The sequence below is a fragment of the Brassica rapa genome, chromosome A08 (genome assembly GCF_000309985.2).
Source record: "Brassica rapa cultivar Chiifu-401-42 chromosome A08, CAAS_Brap_v3.01, whole genome shotgun sequence".
Classification (NCBI taxonomy): Eukaryota; Viridiplantae; Streptophyta; class Magnoliopsida; order Brassicales; family Brassicaceae; genus Brassica; species Brassica rapa.
The window spans coordinates 21,902,252-21,921,127 of NC_024802.2; the positions used below are offsets into that span (position 1 = coordinate 21,902,252).

The 18,876-nt window shown below is 36.0% G+C and overlaps 6 protein-coding genes across 10 annotated transcripts; 3 read left to right on the forward strand and 3 right to left on the reverse strand.

Annotated features, from left to right (window-relative positions):
• Positions 1 to 325: 325 nt before the first annotated feature.
• LOC103836394 (GTPase LSG1-2) lies at positions 326 to 3,409 on the reverse strand. Its single transcript, XM_009112649.3, has 7 exons — positions 3,036 to 3,409; positions 2,754 to 2,855; positions 2,599 to 2,685; positions 1,985 to 2,078; positions 1,863 to 1,919; positions 1,703 to 1,782; positions 326 to 1,603 (listed from the first exon to the last, which is right to left on the reverse strand). The coding sequence occupies exons 1-7, from the start codon at positions 3,260 to 3,262 to the stop codon at positions 520 to 522; spliced, it is 1,731 nt and encodes a 576-aa protein (XP_009110897.1). The 5' UTR covers positions 3,263 to 3,409; the 3' UTR covers positions 326 to 519.
• A 3,279-nt stretch (positions 3,410 to 6,688) lies between these two features.
• LOC117127314 (photosystem I subunit O-like) lies at positions 6,689 to 7,474 on the forward strand. The gene is made up of 3 exons (XM_033277325.1): positions 6,689 to 6,780; positions 6,855 to 6,927; positions 7,032 to 7,474. Exons 1-3 carry the CDS (start codon positions 6,726 to 6,728, stop codon positions 7,306 to 7,308), a joined length of 405 nt encoding a protein of 134 aa, XP_033133216.1. The 5' UTR covers positions 6,689 to 6,725; the 3' UTR covers positions 7,309 to 7,474.
• Positions 7,243 to 11,699, reverse strand: LOC103836395 (mRNA-decapping enzyme-like protein). 2 transcript variants are annotated; one of them, XM_009112651.3, is made up of 8 exons: positions 9,620 to 11,699; positions 9,500 to 9,540; positions 9,371 to 9,423; positions 8,959 to 9,103; positions 8,652 to 8,708; positions 8,388 to 8,505; positions 7,689 to 8,153; positions 7,243 to 7,619 (listed from the first exon to the last, which is right to left on the reverse strand). In XM_009112651.3, exons 1-8 carry the CDS (start codon positions 9,785 to 9,787, stop codon positions 7,563 to 7,565), a joined length of 1,104 nt encoding a protein of 367 aa, XP_009110899.1. In that variant the 5' UTR covers positions 9,788 to 11,699; the 3' UTR covers positions 7,243 to 7,562. The 2 variants fall into 2 exon arrangements, with proteins under 2 accessions (XP_009110899.1, XP_033133214.1); XM_033277323.1 differs by having other exon boundaries at positions 7,243 to 8,153.
• Positions 10,111 to 11,770, reverse strand: LOC103836674. Its single transcript, XM_033278126.1, has 5 exons — positions 11,612 to 11,770; positions 11,365 to 11,507; positions 10,950 to 11,220; positions 10,593 to 10,869; positions 10,111 to 10,169 (listed from the first exon to the last, which is right to left on the reverse strand). The coding sequence occupies exons 1-5, from the start codon at positions 11,768 to 11,770 to the stop codon at positions 10,111 to 10,113; spliced, it is 909 nt and encodes a 302-aa protein (XP_033134017.1).
• Positions 11,771 to 11,786: 16 nt separating this feature from the next.
• LOC103836399 (GABA transporter 1) lies at positions 11,787 to 15,919 on the forward strand. Of its 2 annotated transcripts, none has more exons than XM_009112653.3 (6): positions 11,787 to 12,952; positions 13,103 to 13,333; positions 14,417 to 14,701; positions 14,807 to 14,937; positions 15,008 to 15,247; positions 15,448 to 15,919. In XM_009112653.3, exons 1-6 carry the CDS (start codon positions 12,868 to 12,870, stop codon positions 15,826 to 15,828), a joined length of 1,353 nt encoding a protein of 450 aa, XP_009110901.1. In that variant the 5' UTR covers positions 11,787 to 12,867; the 3' UTR covers positions 15,829 to 15,919. The 2 variants fall into 2 exon arrangements, with proteins under 2 accessions (XP_009110901.1, XP_033133210.1); XM_033277319.1 differs by having other exon boundaries at positions 11,788 to 12,952; positions 13,034 to 13,333.
• A 444-nt stretch (positions 15,920 to 16,363) lies between these two features.
• On the forward strand, positions 16,364 to 18,685 carry LOC103836397. Of its 3 annotated transcripts, none has more exons than XR_626783.3 (9): positions 16,364 to 16,724; positions 16,794 to 16,834; positions 17,102 to 17,165; positions 17,269 to 17,457; positions 17,659 to 17,730; positions 17,821 to 17,996; positions 18,080 to 18,200; positions 18,269 to 18,318; positions 18,393 to 18,685. XR_626783.3 is itself a non-coding variant. In XM_009112652.3 (8 exons), exons 1-7 carry the CDS (start codon positions 16,560 to 16,562, stop codon positions 18,195 to 18,197), a joined length of 825 nt encoding a protein of 274 aa, XP_009110900.1. In that variant the 5' UTR covers positions 16,364 to 16,559; the 3' UTR covers positions 18,198 to 18,200; positions 18,393 to 18,685. The 3 variants fall into 3 exon arrangements, 1 of the variants encoding a protein (XP_009110900.1); XR_626784.2 differs by having other exon boundaries at positions 16,522 to 16,724; positions 17,097 to 17,165; XM_009112652.3 differs by lacking the exon at positions 18,269 to 18,318.
• Positions 18,686 to 18,876: the final 191 nt, after the last annotated feature.

Consider the following 18,876-nt stretch of genomic DNA (forward strand, 5'->3'; position numbering starts at 1 on the left):
ATGTTAAAGTAATATAGATGTTTTACAGTATTATAAAGATTTTTGTATTTATTTTAATTTGTTATTTTGAATACATTTTAGTTAATTTAACTAGTTTTTAATTAGATTTATCAATAATTTATATCTTTTCAGTTTTTTAGTTTAAAAAAAATATTTTTAACCGGAAATATTCCGAACCAAACTTATAAGGAACCCAAACCGAACCCGACGGATCCTAAACGCCAGGCCTATCAACCGGAAATAAAAACCTCTGTACCGTAGCAAGCAGGGCACTATTCCACCACTCGAACACTGATGCTATGATCAAACAGACAAGACTAAACCATATTTCAATTTTCACTCTCACCATTCTCCTTTTTCACCAAATAAGACTTAAAATTTGGAAACAAAAACATCGAACAGATTCGAGAAGGTTCAAACTGTTATTACATAATAAAAACAAAAACTTTGAAGCATCTTAGTATGACAAAACACCATCTGCATATCATAAACTCTTGGATGTTATACAATATGGTAAGATCAACGCATTGTGAGAGGTCCTGTGTTAGCAGGTTTCTGGAAAACTCTCACCAGAGGCATTCCATCTCCTTCCTCTGTGTTCTTAACTCTCCAGTTCCTATCCTTCTTCCTCTGCGGCTTCTTGTGCTGTTTATGTGAAGCAGTCTCCTTCTTCACTGTCACTTTCTTAGAAGAAGCAAGCCCGTTCGCCAGATCAAACGAGCTCAGATCCTCCAACACGTCATCAATACCAGGAACTTGCTCGTCGCTTTCCTTCTCATCACCCTCACCTTCTTCAGAATCTGAACCTGTTTCTCGACCAGTGTCATCCTCTATCTTCTCCTCCGTCATCCCAGGCGGCATTGCAAAATGCCGCAGCTTACCTCCGATGTAATCCTTCAGAATCTGCCTCGCCGCTTTCGTTTCATCAGGTAGTCCACTAGAGGCAACGTAGCCACGTGAAGCACAGTAAGCTCTTAAGAGCTCAGCAGCGAGAGGAGGACGAGACTGACGCTCATATGTTTTTGGTTTCGGAAGTGTAATGTTGTATACACTCTCGATGACACTGCGAGGGACCTTGTCAGCAACCACCTGGATAGCTTCGCGGTGCTCCGTCATCCTGTCGATAGGAAGCACACCGCAAGTGATCATCTCGTATCTCGAGCTCGAGAACGAAGGGAAGACTAAACCGGGACAATCACAAAGCATAAGCTCATCGGATATGATCAATGTCTGGAAGTGCTTTGTTTTCCCTGGAGTTGAGGTGACTCCTGTTCGCTTCTGACCAACCAACGCGTTGATTGTTGAACTCTTCCCCACGTTAGGGTAACCAACAAATCCAACGACGGCATTCTCACGTTGAGACTCATCAACAGGTGATCTAGAGTTCCTCGCTCTGACAATCTCTTGGGCCTCGGACTGTAACCGGGCCAAGAGCTCGTCTCTGCCGTATATGACAACTTCTGGATCGTCTGTGTTCTGGAAGTTATCGGATTTTCTCCATTGCTCTTTCAAGACTTTGCCTTCTAGGACGGCTGTGGCAGCTATAGCTGACCAGAAGACAAAGAGAATGTCGTTACGGCGGAAATATTCTGCCCATTTCGCCCTGTAGATATATGTTAAAGAAGTAAACCAATTAATTAGAAGACACAAAAAAAAAGAGGTTGGAGGGGAAGGTAGCAAGGAAACAATAGGAGGCATATACCTGACTTCAGGAGGTAAAAGATCCGCCTTGTTGACTAAAAGCATCATTTTCTTGTGCTCATCAATTTCTCTAGCATATGCCTGCGTTGAGACGAATCTTTAAGTAAATTGTATGAATCAGACTGTTAAGTGGACTATAAAGTTGGGAGAGAATGCAATACCTCAAGATCAGGGCAACGGTAAAACAGTGGATCTCTAGCGTCTACTACCATAACAATCTGCACAAAGGATAAGTGTTTAAAAACCTTAAATTGAGCTAAATGAGAGGTTTACTGAGACTTACCAAATCACTACGTTCAAGCACACGCCAAAGCTGTCTCCAGATATCCAGGTTCTTTTCAAATGGTGTCAACACAAGCTTTTCGTTTTCCTCGAGCCTGAACACAGATACAGAAGAACACGCATGCATAAGCAAATAGCAATGAGCCACTTAAAAATGTTAATGTGGAAACCAAACCATACACCTAATATATCAAAAGAAATGATATAAACTCTCTCTATCCAACTTGGGTATTAGACCAATCATACAAATGTGCCAAAAATACTCCAGCTTTAAGCAAGCGCTAGTTTATATAAACTTATTTAATACACATTTTATAAATAACAGTAAAAATGAGATATGCTGGGAAGAACTGATACAAGAGTGAGACTTTTTCCCCTTGAAAACTTCTCAGTAAGGTACAAGAACAATTGAATCACAAGACACATGCACTTTTATCTATCAAAGCATTGTATTCTACTATCTGAGAAGACTATTTAACAGAAGCTGAGTAAATTTTCCCATCTACTATCATTAACAAACATTTAAGTGACAGATATTGATTTCATTAAAGCTAAGATACTGGATAAGAAGAAAAAAATGGTCATTAAGATGATGTAAACAAAAGGCTAACCAACCTCACAAGCATCCGGCGCCAATTCAGAAAAGCTTGTTTCTCATTAGCATCAAGCTCTTCCACTGACATTTCAGGTGTCCAAGGAGGTCTGAAGATGAAAAAAAATAAATTAGACAATCTCAGAGATATGTAAAAAGGAGAATTAAAAGGACGTACCTTCGAGGCACTTGAAGACTACTGGCGTGTAAAGCCTCCTCTATCTTCTGTTGCTCTCTCCATTCTTCAGCTGCTATAGTACTTGAGCTAGACTGTGTGTCTCTGTACCCAAAACAACATTAGATAAACAGTTAAAGTTTTGAACTTTTCGTACCAAATCGAATTATTGATCTCAGGAAAGAGAGATCAAAACATAACAAGTGGAAGCTGAGCTCAAAGGATAGCTATTTTCAATCAAACGATACAAAAGAGAGGAACTTTGAAAGAAAGGAAGAAGCTTACACATTAATGGGCAGAGGAGTGGTGTTACTGTGATTGATAGTGAAAAGACGCTCAGCCTCCTCGGCCTGTTCGAGGATGGCGTCGATGTCGCTGACCTCGGTGACGGATTCGAGAACCTTCTTCTGGAGATTCTTGTAGTACTTGCCTTTGTCCTTCGATTCCTGGATCATGTGGTTGTGGTGCTTCACCAGGGACCGCCCCAGCGTCGTCTTCTCGCTCTTCACCATCTCTCTCTCTCTCTCGAACTCTCTTCTTTTCGGTAAAACCCTAAAAGTATAAAAACCCTTTTGAGACGATGGAGTCGGTTAATGTTAAAAAGTGTTGAGCTTTTCTTAGGTCAGCCGCCGACCGCATTAGCTGGTGAAGCTGATTCAAGTTTTACGCTTTTTTTTTACCAGGGGGTAAAATGGGTAAATCCTATATTTAATCTCCTACTCCTAGTAAAAAAAAAAAAAAAAAACAGCTAGCCTCATTGTATGTAACCACCAACCTTCCGATTTGAGGAAGACGAGTCTTTGCTGGAGAACCTACTAAGGAGATGAGTCAGAGTTGTGCACGGATGGAGGAGCTAGATGTAAGTATTACTTTGATATTTAGAAAACTGAAACCGAATCTGATCCAAGTATTTGGGATACTCAAATGTATCTAAATTACATAGTGCTACTTAGTGTTAAGTTTTTTGGTGTTAAGATCTGTAAATAAAGACCAGATGCTACACTCAAAGAGAAATTCTCTATGTCTTTTTCCAGTTACGAACACAACAAATATTTTCCCAAATGCGCAAAAAAAATCTTTCTATATGTTGCATGTATTTTTACGCCCTACATATCATAGATTATTATATCAAAAACAAACAAAAAGTACTTCAATACCCATATCATAAATTACACTAAACATGTCTCACATTTTGATATGCAAGAATAATCTCTAATATTCTTTTACCATTTTAAGCACTAAACTGCTTCTAGATATGAATGACTTCTGCTTGAATCCACCAGCCTATCTTGTAAGGTCCGATATCCCTTAGTGTACCGAATTTCTTACAAGACGTCATATTAGCTTTGATATCTATAGATTCGATTTAAGGTTGAGTGTATACAATTAATATGATGGATTATATTTATATATATGGATCACAAAATTAATTAATCTGTAATTAAATAAATAAATATAAAATATATTATTTTAATATTTGGTGTGATGAATGTCATTTTTGTAATTAAACAACCTGAACCGAACAAATTGTTTCCTTTCCAAATGTAAATAATTTCAAATAAATTATATAGAGTGTTATTTACAGTTATGTGATGAGTATTACTGAACTCTATATCTAATAAAAAGCACGAGAATAATTTTTTTAACAAAATGTAATTTAAAAAGTCAACATTTTTCATTTTAGTCTATTTGAAAACTATATTGTTATATTATTTTGTATTTATATTAAATATGAAATTATATAATCTAGTATATTATTTAGTTTTGTTTTCAATTATTTCAACCTATTGTGTTATGAATTATTGATAAAATCTTTGAAATTTGTTTGATAAATTGTGTGATAAATATTTTTGAAATTAATAAATTCTTTAGTTTAATCGATTTCATATTAAATAAACATTTTGTAATATCTAAACATGTTAGGAGTTCAACTGAATTTGAGAGAATTGAAGTTTCCATTAAATTCTTCGGTCATTCAATTATGTATTTCATCAATTCTTTTACATTCTTGCGTTATTAGATTATGTATTTGAAATCATTCTTCTAAAATATTTTAGATACTAGTGTTATTCAATTAACTAATTTTCTAATTCTATTAAATATTTGTCGTATTCAATTTTAGTGGATTTCATGGTAATTGTATTTGAAAAGAATTTAATGAAAAAATGAATTATGATGGAATAAAATAGATTGGCTTAACAAGATGTTATTGATTGTTTTTAATCTAATCTTATGTGTTTGAATGACTTGGAAAAATATCTAGTGTTTGTGTGAATAAAAGTATTGAATCTTAAAGTATGAAAATGATCATTATTTTTATTGTAAAAAGTTTGTTCTTTCTTTGTGCAATTTATATAAAGAGTCAAAAAGCTCATGAAATTTAAAAGAATTGGTTCTATCAAATTTAATTATATTTCTTTAAAATCTAAAATGAAATAATTAGACAAATGCACTAAAATCATCATCAAGAATCATTTAAAATACATCAAAATCTATTATTTATGTTTTAAATTGAATACTTTCAAAATCAATTAAATTTTTGAATCTAATACCACCTCAAATAGAAATTTGTTTTTCAATTACTTCAACCGGGTTCGTTATGAATTTTTTAATAAATATCTGTAATTTGTTTGATTAATTGTGTGATTGATTACAGTCATACACAAGCACTCTTTCTTTAGGCACTCCTCTGTGGTCTAACATGAATTGAAAGGCTTCACGGGTAGTAGTTGCATAACAGGAATGACCGACTTTAGCAGTTGGGTCATTGTCAATCTTCTCAGGATGCACGTGGGAGTGGAGGTACCACGTGGACCGAGGAACAAATTCGTCATCCAACAGACGAATAACTCGTAGGGTGGAGATGAGATCAGTGGAGCTATAGGCCCATGCAAAAGCCAATCCTTCTAAAATTAGCCCTATATTAGCCAGCCCAAGAAGAATTTGGTATTAACCCAAGCTCATTCATAAGTAATAACCGTATTTAGTCTATAATATAAAATATTAACCCTAACTAACCAATGACTGTATATTTAGTTAAATCAATTAACTTCACATGCAAATCAGGCATATCTTATTATTAACCAAGAGTAACCATATAAAAATCATTTACTTAAATCAAGCGCAACTTTAAAAGTTTAAACCAAAGAGTAAAACATATATAAACCATTAACAGCAACTATAGTAACTTCACATTCAAATCAAGCGGGTCTTATATGCTCAGAAAATTCACAAAAAAAAAAGTCAAAATTGATAAGCAATGAAAATGACATACAAAACCAACTAGTTATCAAACAAAAAAAAGCCCAGGAACAAAGCTAAACCATATCAAAACCGAAATCCAGAACAGTGTACAAAAGACCTTCAAACAACAGCGTAAAATTAGACTAAACATGTCTCACATTTTGATATGCAAGAATAATCTCTAATATTTTTTTACCATTTTAAGCACTAAACTGCTTCTAGGTATGAATGATTTCTGCTTGAATCCACCCGTCTATCTTGTAAGGTCTGATATCCCTTAGTGTACTGATTTTCTTACAAGGCGTCATATTAGCTTTGATATCTATAGAGTCGATTTAAGGTTGAGTGTATACAGATAATATGATGGATTATATTTATATATATGGATCAGAAAATTAATTAATCTATAATTAAATAAATAAAAATACAAATATATTATTTTAATATTTGGTGTGATGAATGTCATTTTTGATGTTTTATTAGAGAAGAAACTAAACTAAATTTGGGTTTCAACAGGTGACCGTTCAATTGAACGTAAAAATAAAAGATAAATAAAATAATAAATAAAAATTCAATTGAGTAAATGAATAAACAGAAAGGTCCAGGTTTGCATGTTAAGTAGAAGATAATATACAAACACAGAATCTGTTAGACCAAAGTTATTATTTGGCTGCCAGGAAAGCCTTTGAGAAATTAGGAAGGGTTAGCACTTAAACATAGAAGAAAACGGTGATGGGTCTCGGAGGATCATCTGTTTCACGCATCAACACCAAAGCCTTCTCTTCATGTACTTTTTGCTTTCTTCTCATCATTTGAATAATTGAGCTAGAGTTCATCTATATTGATTTGTGATGTTTTTAGCGTTTCTAAAACCAACATTAAGAGCAAATAACCCTCTTAGAGTCGCCGGAGCATCAGGAGGAAGGTTCACTTGGTGGGTTACTCTTTATTTATTGAGTCCTAACTTGTTTTATAAGGTATCTTTAGGCTATTTCTCTAATAAATAGTTTTATTTGTGTGACAAATGAAAAAAAAAAACTTTGACAGGAACTGGTTGAGGAGAGACCTAAACGTGGTGGGGTTTGGGCTGATCGGGTGGCTAGCTCCGTCGAGTATTCCGGCGATAAATGGGAAGAGCTTGACGGGTCTCTTCTTCGAGAGCATAGGAAATGAGCTCGCTCACTTCCCAACTCCTCCAGCTCTCACTTCACAGTTCTGGTTGTGGTTGGTTACGTGGCACTTAGGTCTCTTCATCTGTCTCACCTTCGGACAAATTGGATTCAAAGGCAGGACCGAAGATTACTTCGAGAGATAAACCATTTCTCTAGTTTCATTTGTAATATATCTTTCTCATTGTCCCTCTCTTGTGTGTAATATTATTACTCAGTACGAAGCGTTCTTTCTTTGCTATGTTTGGTGTTTCATTCAACATCGACAAAATTGTTTCTTAATGTTGATTAGAAGAAGGTTCGTTCCATCAACACTTTGTTCAAAAGGTTATCATAGAGAACAAAACTACGTTTTAACTATGCATTCTACATCTAACCCCCACGCCGAGTCCGCTCAGCTTCATGGTTGATGTGCATTTTGTAAAGCTCGGGTCACCATATCGATGAACTCATTCTCCTGTCAAAAGCAACCCGTTAGATTCAGGCAGTAGCTCAAGCCAGAAGTGAATGTTGTAAGAGAACAAACCTGAACCAGAGCTAACAGGGCTTCTTTGACTTTGTCTCTGTTGATAAATGAGCCATTGGGTGCAGGAGCGAGTGATGGTGGTGGGAAAGGCTGGAGCATCGGAGTGCCATGTGGGCCCTGCTGGTAATAAGTCGTATTATTAAGGTTCAGAGGAGGAGCAGAGGGCATAGATGAACCAGGAATGAGGTGTGGTCGTGCCATCATCGGTGGGGGCCCGAAGAAAGAGGACGGCGTCACCAAATCTGTGTGAACGTTGGACTTGTTGCTACTGATACGATTAGGATTGTTGTCAAAAAGAGGCATTAGAGGAGAGGAGGATGGTAGAGGCGGTGGTGATAGTATCTGTGGAGGTGCAGCTGCCGCAGGGGAAATGGTGGGTTGGTGAGGTTGTCGAGTATCTACTAATGTCTGGTATGGTGGTCCACTTGCCGACCCGCTAGTAGTGTTGCCAAGAGACATCGCAGACTGTAGTCAAGCCAACAACAAAATTGATAAGTTCAATCTTACAGCTTGAGAATTTAGAAGTAACGAAAATTGACGGCTTGTACTCAAGAATCTAAGTTGGACCGATTAATAAGTTGAAGATAATTCAAGAATCTAAAACTAATAGGAAGCCCTCATGCTGTTAGTCAAATGTGATGCTGTCATGATCATGAAGGCGATAGTGTGAGTGTGTATTAAAAGCTTTGAGAGACTTACGCTGAAGAAGTTAACAAAAGCAGGATCATTAGGAGCACCATCTCTACCACTTAAAGATGGTTCAAGAGGACCATCCATAACTGACACTGTAGGCACAGCTTCCAATTCCTCAAACTCCCTGCAGTACATTTTTTTTTTAACTCAATTTTACATATAGGAAAGATACCAGCTCAAAGAGTTATGTAGATTATCAGTGTTTTTCCGCCTCATACAACTAATGGCACAATGTCTATGCGCTAAGTAATCTAAACATGAAGTTCTTACCGTTTTGAAGATGGCTTATTTGGCTTCTGGTTAACCTTGGAATATGCGATAAGTAACCTGTCACGCCAAGGGAACCATTAGGCGAAGAAGAGTATAGAAATAATAAACATATATAATGCTGAGCATCTAAGCCATACCAAACTATATAAGAAAAATCCACATGAAACGTCTTCACAAAATCACACTATGTTTGCCAACAAGAATCTGATAACAATTGATACCTACTTGTATCTATGCAGCTAGATTTATTGTCGAATCATAAAACCAGTTTCTACGTGAGGATATGCTGCACTAAGTAGCAATGTACCTGTTGAAGAGCCGTGCAACCTCCTCACATTCACTTTGATTATAGAACCAAATGCCATTAACTTCTTGAGCTGCATTACGGTAAAGCAAATATGGACCTTGCACTTCATACTCAAATTCTCCAAGTAGATCTTCCACCAGATTATCTATCCAAAAAAAAATTCAACAACTTAATGAGTACTCCTTAATCAAGAAACCAATTCTACTCAGGATCTAAACCTTCCTATGTACTAAACTACTTATCTAACTCAAATTACTTATATAATTACTTATATAATTCAAATTGCAGATAAAACTATGTACTAAACTACTTATATAACTCAAATTACTTATATATTTCAAATTACAGATAAAACTATGTACTAAACTACTTATATAAATCAAAATTCAAACGCTAAGAAGAGAATCCTAACCTGTATTACGTCGATTCATCACAATAAACTGAAACCGAGGCTGCTGTCTATTTCTGAAATAACACGAAATTGAATAATCACATTGTAAACGATTCAAGAAAACAATCACAATATAAGTTAAAAACTTACCTCTTGACGACGAACAAAGATCCTTCAACGTCCTTACGACTCTGAATGAAACAAGAAAAAGAAAGATCAGAAGCAAACATCATCAGCATCATACGATAATGAGTGATGATTACAACTCACCCATTCACTTTTCTGAACGTTGAATTCGTATAAGGTGACGTGAGCTGCCGTGATGAGGATTTCCTCGATGAACGGATCGATTCGCCGGAGGACTTTGAGGTTGAGGAGCCTCGTGGTGTTCTGGTACTGGTGCATATTCGGTGGGACCAGCTTCCCGTTCTGAAACATCTTCGTAAAATCGAAAGGGACGATGTGTGAGGAAGTTTCGAATCCGATTTAGCCTAATAATCAGAAGAACCCTAAGGATGATTCTGATTTACGTAAAGCTTGGAGAAGAAGAAACACTTTAGCGCTTGGAAAGAAAATAGGATATATATGGTAAATTGGGCTTGGGCCTTAATCATTATGGGCCTACCATAAACGTTTCGTTAACAAAGATGGGCGAAGAAGAATAACAAGGGAAGAGGTTGATGATGCTGGTGCCATCTTCGTCCTTAATGCTTCTGGTGCCATTCAGATATAAGATCCAAGATGTGCTTTCTTCTAACAGTTTAAACTTCCAAGAAAATCTCCATCCTCTTATGGAAGATCAGACCCGCCCTCCTTGCATCTAAAGGATCCAGAACCATTGCCGGTCATAAGGCATGCAAAGTGAAACATTTGTAACAAACCTCCAAAATTTTTGAAGAAATTATATAGATATAAATCCCCTAAAAAAATTTCAAGCTCTGAAATTTGTTTAAAAAAAAATTTTACATAAATATTGCCACATGCCACCTAGTGCAAACTAGATCATGTATGTGGTGCATTCTTTCTCTCTGTCATATATCTTCCCACATTGTGGATCTATTACAGGACCATTCTTTCTCTGTCAATAGGGCTGGGTCTCTGTATACACTTTGAACATATATATATATATATATTTTCTTTAAATGAATCAAGAATAAAAAATCATTTACAAACACCAAACTAATCAACTTTTTTTTACATGGTTTCATCAGGAACTGGTTTATACAGATTTTTTTTTCTTCACCAAGCAACAGCGCACGTAGAATCGCATCGCAAGTGCCATCGTAGTGCACGATGAGATGTCCACCTTGAGGGATCTCGTGGTAGTTGATCAAAGGTTGCTTCTGCAGCACGCATCTTTGAAGTTGAAACGGAACAACTTTGTCTTCCTTCCCATGCCAGATGTGTACATTACTCTCTTGAGTTATGCTTAGATCTGCTGGTTCGAAGTCCCATTGTCCGAAACACGCCACGAAATCGTCTCTTAGAGTATCGAAAACATCTCTTCGACGTAGCTTATCCTACACGGTAGAGTAATATAGGTCAGAATTGAATTATTTCTAAAAATGGAAAGTTTGGTGTAGAAAACTAGGGAAGTGACCTTAGTGAACATAGGAAAGCCAGTGGTTCTCTTGAGCACCTCCATGTCATGGCTACTGAAGTAGACTTGCTTGCTCTCAAGAACCGAACTAGTTGATGGCAAGACCTTTTGTGTAAATATAACTAACCAATGTAACAGTCCAGGTGCAAGTTTCGATATCCTTAAACCCCATCTGATAAGACCTCCCATGTAATTTTCCTTTATAAGATTCTTAGGAAGCGATGGCCACCAGTAATTCACAACCGGAGCAACAAAAGCCACACCAGATAGCCTGCAAAGAAGAACATATTACTCTCAGTAGTTTCTTAACTATTATTCACAACTTATTTGATTAGCCTATAGATTACCTGCGAGGAATGTGTTTTAGGCAACCCCAAGTAGGATAAGATCCCATGATAATCCAATTAGGTAAAACTTGGGTCCTATCTTCAACTGATCAGCAAGTTCTACTATGTCATCAACTTCGCTTTTCAGTGAACGTTTTGCATTTGAATCTGACTCTCCATATCCAGAACGGTCGTAGAATAGAAGATACACACCAAGCTCTTGTATTAGCTCCTGAGAAACAAAATCTAGGTCAGGTTTCTTGATCCACAAGAAAAAAACACAAAGGCTTTTCAAACATCAAGAGACAAGAACCAAAGAGCATTATTTTTAAATACTTTTGAGGCAGAGAAATTCATGTCTTTAGAGCTTCCAAAGCCATGAACAAGAATGATCTTGTATTTTGCCTCCTCCTTTGGAACTCCACTTTCTCTATAAGCTAAGAATCTCCCATCACTAAGCTTAACTCTTTTTGAATTTTCAGAAGAATCCCCCATCAAATCTGGATAGTCACAATACAAGAAGAGAAATGATTTTAGATGTAGCAAATTTAGTGATATATTTACCAAAATGACAAAACCAAGAACATGAACAGTCTTAGAACAGAAAAAAACATACCAGAAGAGAATATAACTTGCCTGGAATCTGGGAGGAACACAAAACGGTCTGAATGGTCAAAGTAAGAAGACAAACCAAATATTTGTCTTCTAATTCCTTTGGCTATGTTCACCAGATTTTATACTTTTGGCTGTCTTAGTTTTCATCTTTGTTACATTGTAGACGCCACTGACAGTTCACCAATCTTTGTCTCGTTTCTCCCACAAGTTAACTTTTACAGATGCATATGATGAATTCAGAAGCTTCACATGCTAATTAAAATGTAAAAATATTAAAAATGAATTATTTTCTTATCAAATTCATCGGTTGGTCAATAAAAACAAAAACACATATATAAGTTAGTTTCAAGCTAAGTCTACAAAGAGAAAACATGAGGAGAAGGAAATATAACTTGGTATAGAACAAAATGGGATTTTGAAATTCTCATTAAAAAAATACGGTTCCGTAGAACTCAGTCACGTTGCATTTTAACACACATAGCCACGCGCTCTGTTTATGTGCAGTATATGGCGATGATTGATTGTTACTTGAATAGGAAGCACGTAGCCACCTTAATTTAAGTGAATAAACAGATTAGAAAAACAAACAAAATATTCTTCCTCTGATTCTTTGGCTAAACCATTCTTAACATTTTTATCAGTTCGCTGTCTTACTAATCTTGGTTTTCTTGTTGCTCCCACAATTTAGCTTTTGCCACATGCATGTGTGACCCTTAACCTGTAATATGCCACGTCAGTGAAGAGTTCCAAAAATTCTGCGCATGAAGTGTTCCAAATTATCTTTTTCCTTGAACTGTACAACTAACTTTATATTAAAAATTAATATTTTACAAAACAAAAGACTTCATATTATAAAGCGATGTGATAGAACGTTGACTAAAAAATGATATGAAAGAGACTGGTGTTTTGGACTTATAAAAGTGAGCAACCGAGTAAGCTAATTACTTAATCGAGTGAAGAGAAAGAACAACTAAAAAATGGGCGAAGAAGAGCGTTCAGGAGATGAAAGAAAAACAAGTGAAGAAGTTGATGCTGGTGCCCTCTTCGTCCTTAAGTCTAAAGGTACGTTTTATATATAGATCCGCACCGGTAATGTATATCGTTTCAAAATGAGAATCAAAACATGTCTATTGATTGTTTCAGATTTAGTATATTTTCTTGACAAAAATATAATATATATCACTGAGGATAATGAATGGTGATGGGAACTAGGCACATGGTGGCACTGCGGTTTCCACTTGACGACGTCAATAGTGGCGCCTCCCTTATTGAGTTTACCGTATGCTTTCAAGTTCTTGGGATGGGCCGCCGGAATATCGTGTTTGGTGGGAGGAGCAGCCGTCACGTTTTACTCGTACACGCTCCTCTCCCTTACTCTCCAACACCATGCTTCACTCGGTCACCGCTACCTTCGGTTCCGGGACATGGCACACCACATCCTCGGTAAAAAAAAATTCACCGTTCATATTAACGTCTGTATACTATAGAAGTCTAGCTCAAAGGGATAAAAGCTGCATTAAATTTATCCTTTGAGAATTTAATTTGAAATTGATATGCAGCTATAGACAGACATACGTGTCTATATGAACTTCCACATGACACACCACTTCAATTATTTCATTTTCATTCACCTTTGACCAAAAAAAAAATAATGATTTCTTTCATCCACTTCTGACCAAAAAATAATGTTTAATCCACACCCATAAAGTAAGGTAATGTATGTGGATTATAAAAGTTTGAATATTGGGTGGGAATGCAACTTGGAATTACTTAAATCTCGGTATTGGTTGATGTTTTCGGCTGACATGCAAATATGAACCGACGACGATTTTTCAAATATAAGAAAAACTAATTAAAATACATTTAATTTCATACTATACACTTTTCCTGACCTTTGTCTAATTTGATGAAATATAGTCTGGACCCAGAAGGCTCACATCAATTTTGGAATCAACTTTTATATGTTAGCTATCCATCTCTCTCTTTGTCTTTCATTTTAGAGCAATTTCATTAGAGTTGTCTATAAAATCTTCTCATGAATCATGACTAAAAATAAGATTAATAAAAGAGGAGAGATAGTGTAAAATGCTCAAAGAGAATTTTCTATATTTTTTTTTTAAATAGAATCTCATATTTTTGATTGAGGTCTATTATAAATCTAAGAGATAGAAATGCTTTAAATTCTGATACTGAAATTTGGTCAGCTTTCAACTAACAAATAATTTGTGTGAGTCAAAACATAACCCTGTGTATGACATAATACAATCTTATCTTATATAAGCAAAGGAGGATCAAGTATAGATCTGCTTTAACAGGTAGAATAATTGATAAATTGGATTCCTGGTAAAGCTAACATAAAGCTGGACCTAGATCATATACCTTCCAATTTTATTTTGTACATTCAGATGTAACAAGCAGTTTACAACTAAGAAGCTTTTAACACGTATTATGCTAAATTCAAATTTTTCTTTGTTTTACGATAAGTTTGGTTTTCCTCTTAACAACTTGATGATATGCAACGTAAAGGGCCAAAATGGGGAAGGTACTACGTGGGACCAATACAAATGGCGGTCTGCTATGGTGTGGTTATCGCCAATACCCTCTTGGGAGGCCAGTGCCTTAAGGCAATTTATCTGATAATGGAGCCAAACGGTGAAATGAAACTCTTTGAGTTTGTGATTCTTTTTGGAGGCTTGCTCTTGGTTTTGGCACAAATCCCATCTTTTCATTCTCTACGTCACATCAACTTCTTCTCCCTCGTCCTATGCCTTCTCTACAGTGCTTTAGCCGCTGCTGCATCCATCATTATTGGTATACCAAACCTCTTACTCTTTAAATCTTAAATACAAATGTCTAGATTGTTTTAACCAGGTCAAAATTGTGGATTAAATCACAAACATTTCTTTGAAATATCAGGAAATAAATCAAATGGACCGGAGAAAGACTATGCAATAGTTGGTGACAAGGAAACCAAAGTGTTTGGGATCTTTAATGCTATGGCTATTATTGCTACTACATACGGCAATGGCATTATACCAGAAATTCAGGTTTGATATATGATTTAATCTTATCACAGATAATTTGATATTGAATTAATGTTTTCATTATGCAATGCAGGCAACATTGGCGGCACCAGTAAAAGGAAAAATGTTTAAAGGATTGTGTATGTGTTACGCAGTAGTGATAGTGACATTCTTCACCGTAGCCATCTCAGGATACTGGGCGTTTGGTAATAAAGCCAATGGACTTCTCTTCACCAACTTTTTGAATCCTGAGACAAACCATTACTTAGTTCCTACATGGTTCATTTTTCTCATCAACCTCTTCACCGTCCTGCAACTCTCGGCCGTTGCCGTGGTAAGTATATATTACATGTCACTACACATTAACGTCAGAGTAGAATCTAAAATTTAGAAGGGCAACAAATATTTTAAGTTAATCTTTAATTAAAAATCGATAATTTAAAGTCTATCCGATTTATGTATTATAAATTTTGGGGGGTCTTGCTGTGCCCAAAACCGGCTTTGACTAACGTTAATCATTTCACTTTTATGCAGGTGTATTTACAACCTATAAACGATATTTTGGAAAGTGCACTTAGCGATCCAACAAAGAAAGAGTTCTCTATCCGCAATGTCATCCCTCGACTAGCCGCCCGTTCACTCTTCGTCGTGGTTGCTACAATCTTTGCGGCAATGCTTCCATTTTTTGGAGATGTAAACTCTTTGCTAGGTGCTTTTGGTTTCATGCCTCTAGACTTTGTTCTGCCTGTGGTGTTTTTCAACTTCACGTTCAAGCCATCTAAGAAAAGCTTTATCTTTTGGATCAACACTATAATCGCCGTGCTGTTTTCTTGTTTAGGGGTGATTGCTATGGTCGCGGCAGTTAGGCAGATTGTTCTTGATGCCAAAACGTATAAACTCTTTGCGGATGTATAAAACATGCAAAGCAAAGGGAGGTTGTTGTTGTTAAGAGAAAACTGAGAAATCAAAATTTGATAATATCCATGCTTAGCAAGTTAATATTTCATTCTTTCATGTAGAATGGACACATACAGCACATAAGAGTAGGCCTCAACATTTGTAATTAAACAACCCGAACCGAACAAATTGTTTCTATTCCAAATGTAAATAATTTTAAATAAATTATAGAGTGTTATTTACAGTTATGTGATGAGTAATTGAGTATTACCGAACTCTATCTAATAAAAAACACGAGAATAATTTTTTAACAAAATGTAATTTACAAAATCAAAATGTTTAACATTTTTCATTATACATTATATTTAACATTTAACCTAATATAATGTATGATCAAAATGAGGTTTGAATGAAATTTTCTTTTTTAATAAAAGAGACGAATACCCGAAAACATTAGAAGATTTGGAATATAAAAAAAATTAATTGAATATACATGTTAAAATAAAAATAAAAAATCCTAATACTCAATTTCATGTTTTTATTGATATTTATGTAACAAAATACACGAATCCGATGTAACAAATAACAATTATCTCATTGGATATCACCAATCCGGAAATGTCTACCGGGGAATAAAATATCGGTTTAATCAGGTTGAACCGAGAAACACTTGGTTCAGGTCTTCAAGCTTTACAACACAGTTCTCCCTAGCGGCATTAACCAAATAGGGTTTAAGCTCTTCTTCCACAATGGCGACGACCTTGAATCGATTCCTGAAGCAGAAATGTAGATCAGTCTATCGGAACCAGCATCAAGTCCTCTTCAATCTCACTCGCTACGAGAACCACGACCCTCTCCCTTCGCGATTACCAGCTCTTCGATCAACCACACGCTCGTTCCTCGACTTCTATCAGGTACTTTTGAGGAAGTTATTCAATTCGAGTATCGGAGAATCGTTGACTATTTAGCTCTCGATTGTGCAGTTTGGGAACAAGAAAGCGATCGAGGACGAACGTGCTAGACTGTAAGCAAGCTTCCTCCTTTTTTATTCAGATTCGATTACTTTTTGGGGTTTTTTTTTTTTGCTTAGATCCAGGTTCAGCATTGAGTTTTAATTGTATTGAGTTTAATTATATTGGTTAATTCCGGTTTAACTCTTTTTGGTTTAGTGTAGTTTGTTTGAGACAGTTTGAAACTAATGAGAAATAAACAAACTTTCTCTCTCAAATGTTCGGCATTTTCGAGATATATTGAGTCAATGAGAAGTTAATTATGATGTGATGTAGGGCAGTAATGATGAGATGAATCGAGGATACTTTGCTGATATGAAAGAGTTCAAAGAACATGGTGGTAAGGTAATGGATGCTACTTATATCTCTTATTACTTAGCTATGCACGGTTTAGATGCTGTAGCTATCCCTGTAACTGTCATTTGATGTTCTTTTTTTTTTTTTGCAGATCGCTGCTGCTAGCAAGACTCTAATCCCTGCTGTCTCGGCCATGAAGTTTCCGGTGTTAGCAGTGACTTCCTCTAATGGGAAAATCATGAAGCTGCCTGTTACTTCCAACAGCAATGAGGTTAACAAAGAGAGTTTGGATGTTCCTAAGGTGACATTGGTGTGTCTGTCTTTCCGAGCTAGCTCTCAGGTACAGATACTTTCCACCTTGTTGTATAATTTAATGGAACCAAGAAAGTGTTTTTGGTTAGCAGTTTTGAAGACGCAAGTGTTGCTTGTTAAGCGTAGGAAGTAGTAGTTGCATGCTACAATGTTGTTAGAGTGGTGAAGGACTCGTTGATAAGTATGAACTTATATATAAAGCTTGTGTAATTCTTGCTTTATCTGACAGGATATGATCAGCTCGTGGAGCAAACCATTTGTTGAATCGTTTGGCGACAGGAAAGATCTTCAGTTGTTTGAGGTACTGATCCGTTATCGTTTGTGCTATTCATAATCAGACTTCAGAATCTGCGCAATTTCTTCATGTAAACTTGTTTTCTTGCAATTACAGGTTTCATTTATAGACAAATGGCTGTTGGGTTTGGCTCCCATAAAGAAACTACTTCTACGAGTCTTGCGAAAACCGAACAACAGCGAGAACAGTGTCCTCCAGAGGCAGATTGTTTACTCATTTGGGGACCATTATCACTTCCGAAAACAAATGAAAGTTCTCAACCTTCTCACCGGGTACAGAAAGTCTCCACTTCACCAAGTTAAGAAGGGCATAATAGAGTCATTCACTCTTTTGCACATTCTTATTTGTCTTTCAGGTATATTCTCCTACTCGACAAATCCGGGAGAATAAGATGGCAAGGCTTTGGAACAGCAACTCCAGAGGAAGTAGCTCAACTTCTCTCCTGCACCTCACTTCTCTTGAAAGATCAATGAAAGGTAACCAAACTTATCTCTCTCTTAAGCCTTTTGAATCATAAGACTAAGGAGAAAAACGTTCATTGTAGAAAGCACTTGGTTTGATATATTTTCCAAGGAAGCTGTCATTAATGAAGAGGTAGAAAAGTTTATTTGAGCAAACATCGTTTCATTTCATGCACCTTCCTTATATTGTTTCTTGACATTGTCCAGATCACTGCTTAAACCAGAAGGCTATCTCAAAAAGACAGTTGCTCCTTTACTCACCAAAGACAATAAACTCTCTCTTATCTTTTGGTTGTTTTCTAGTTCTGATTGGATTGGTGTTATCGCCATATTCAGAGGCAATAGTTAATCCTTTCTTCCAATCTATATTGGTATTCAAAGACTAAAACAGAGCACGCTTCAATTTTCTTTTTTCTTTCAGACATTTTTGTTGTATTTATGAGAATCTAATGGCCTAAATCTTTGTCAGAGAAAAAAAGAATAAAGACTAACATTCTTCGTGGGAGTTGCGTAATTTGTTTTGCTAAAATTGAAAATAGCATTCTAAATAGTAGTAGTATAGTATATTTCATTTTACTCAAAATAAATGATACGAAATAATAATTATATGCAAAGCTATGGTTATGGAGCGCAAATTAGCATAAATTAATCACCAAAAATGTGAAAATAACTTTATTAACTGTAATCAGAA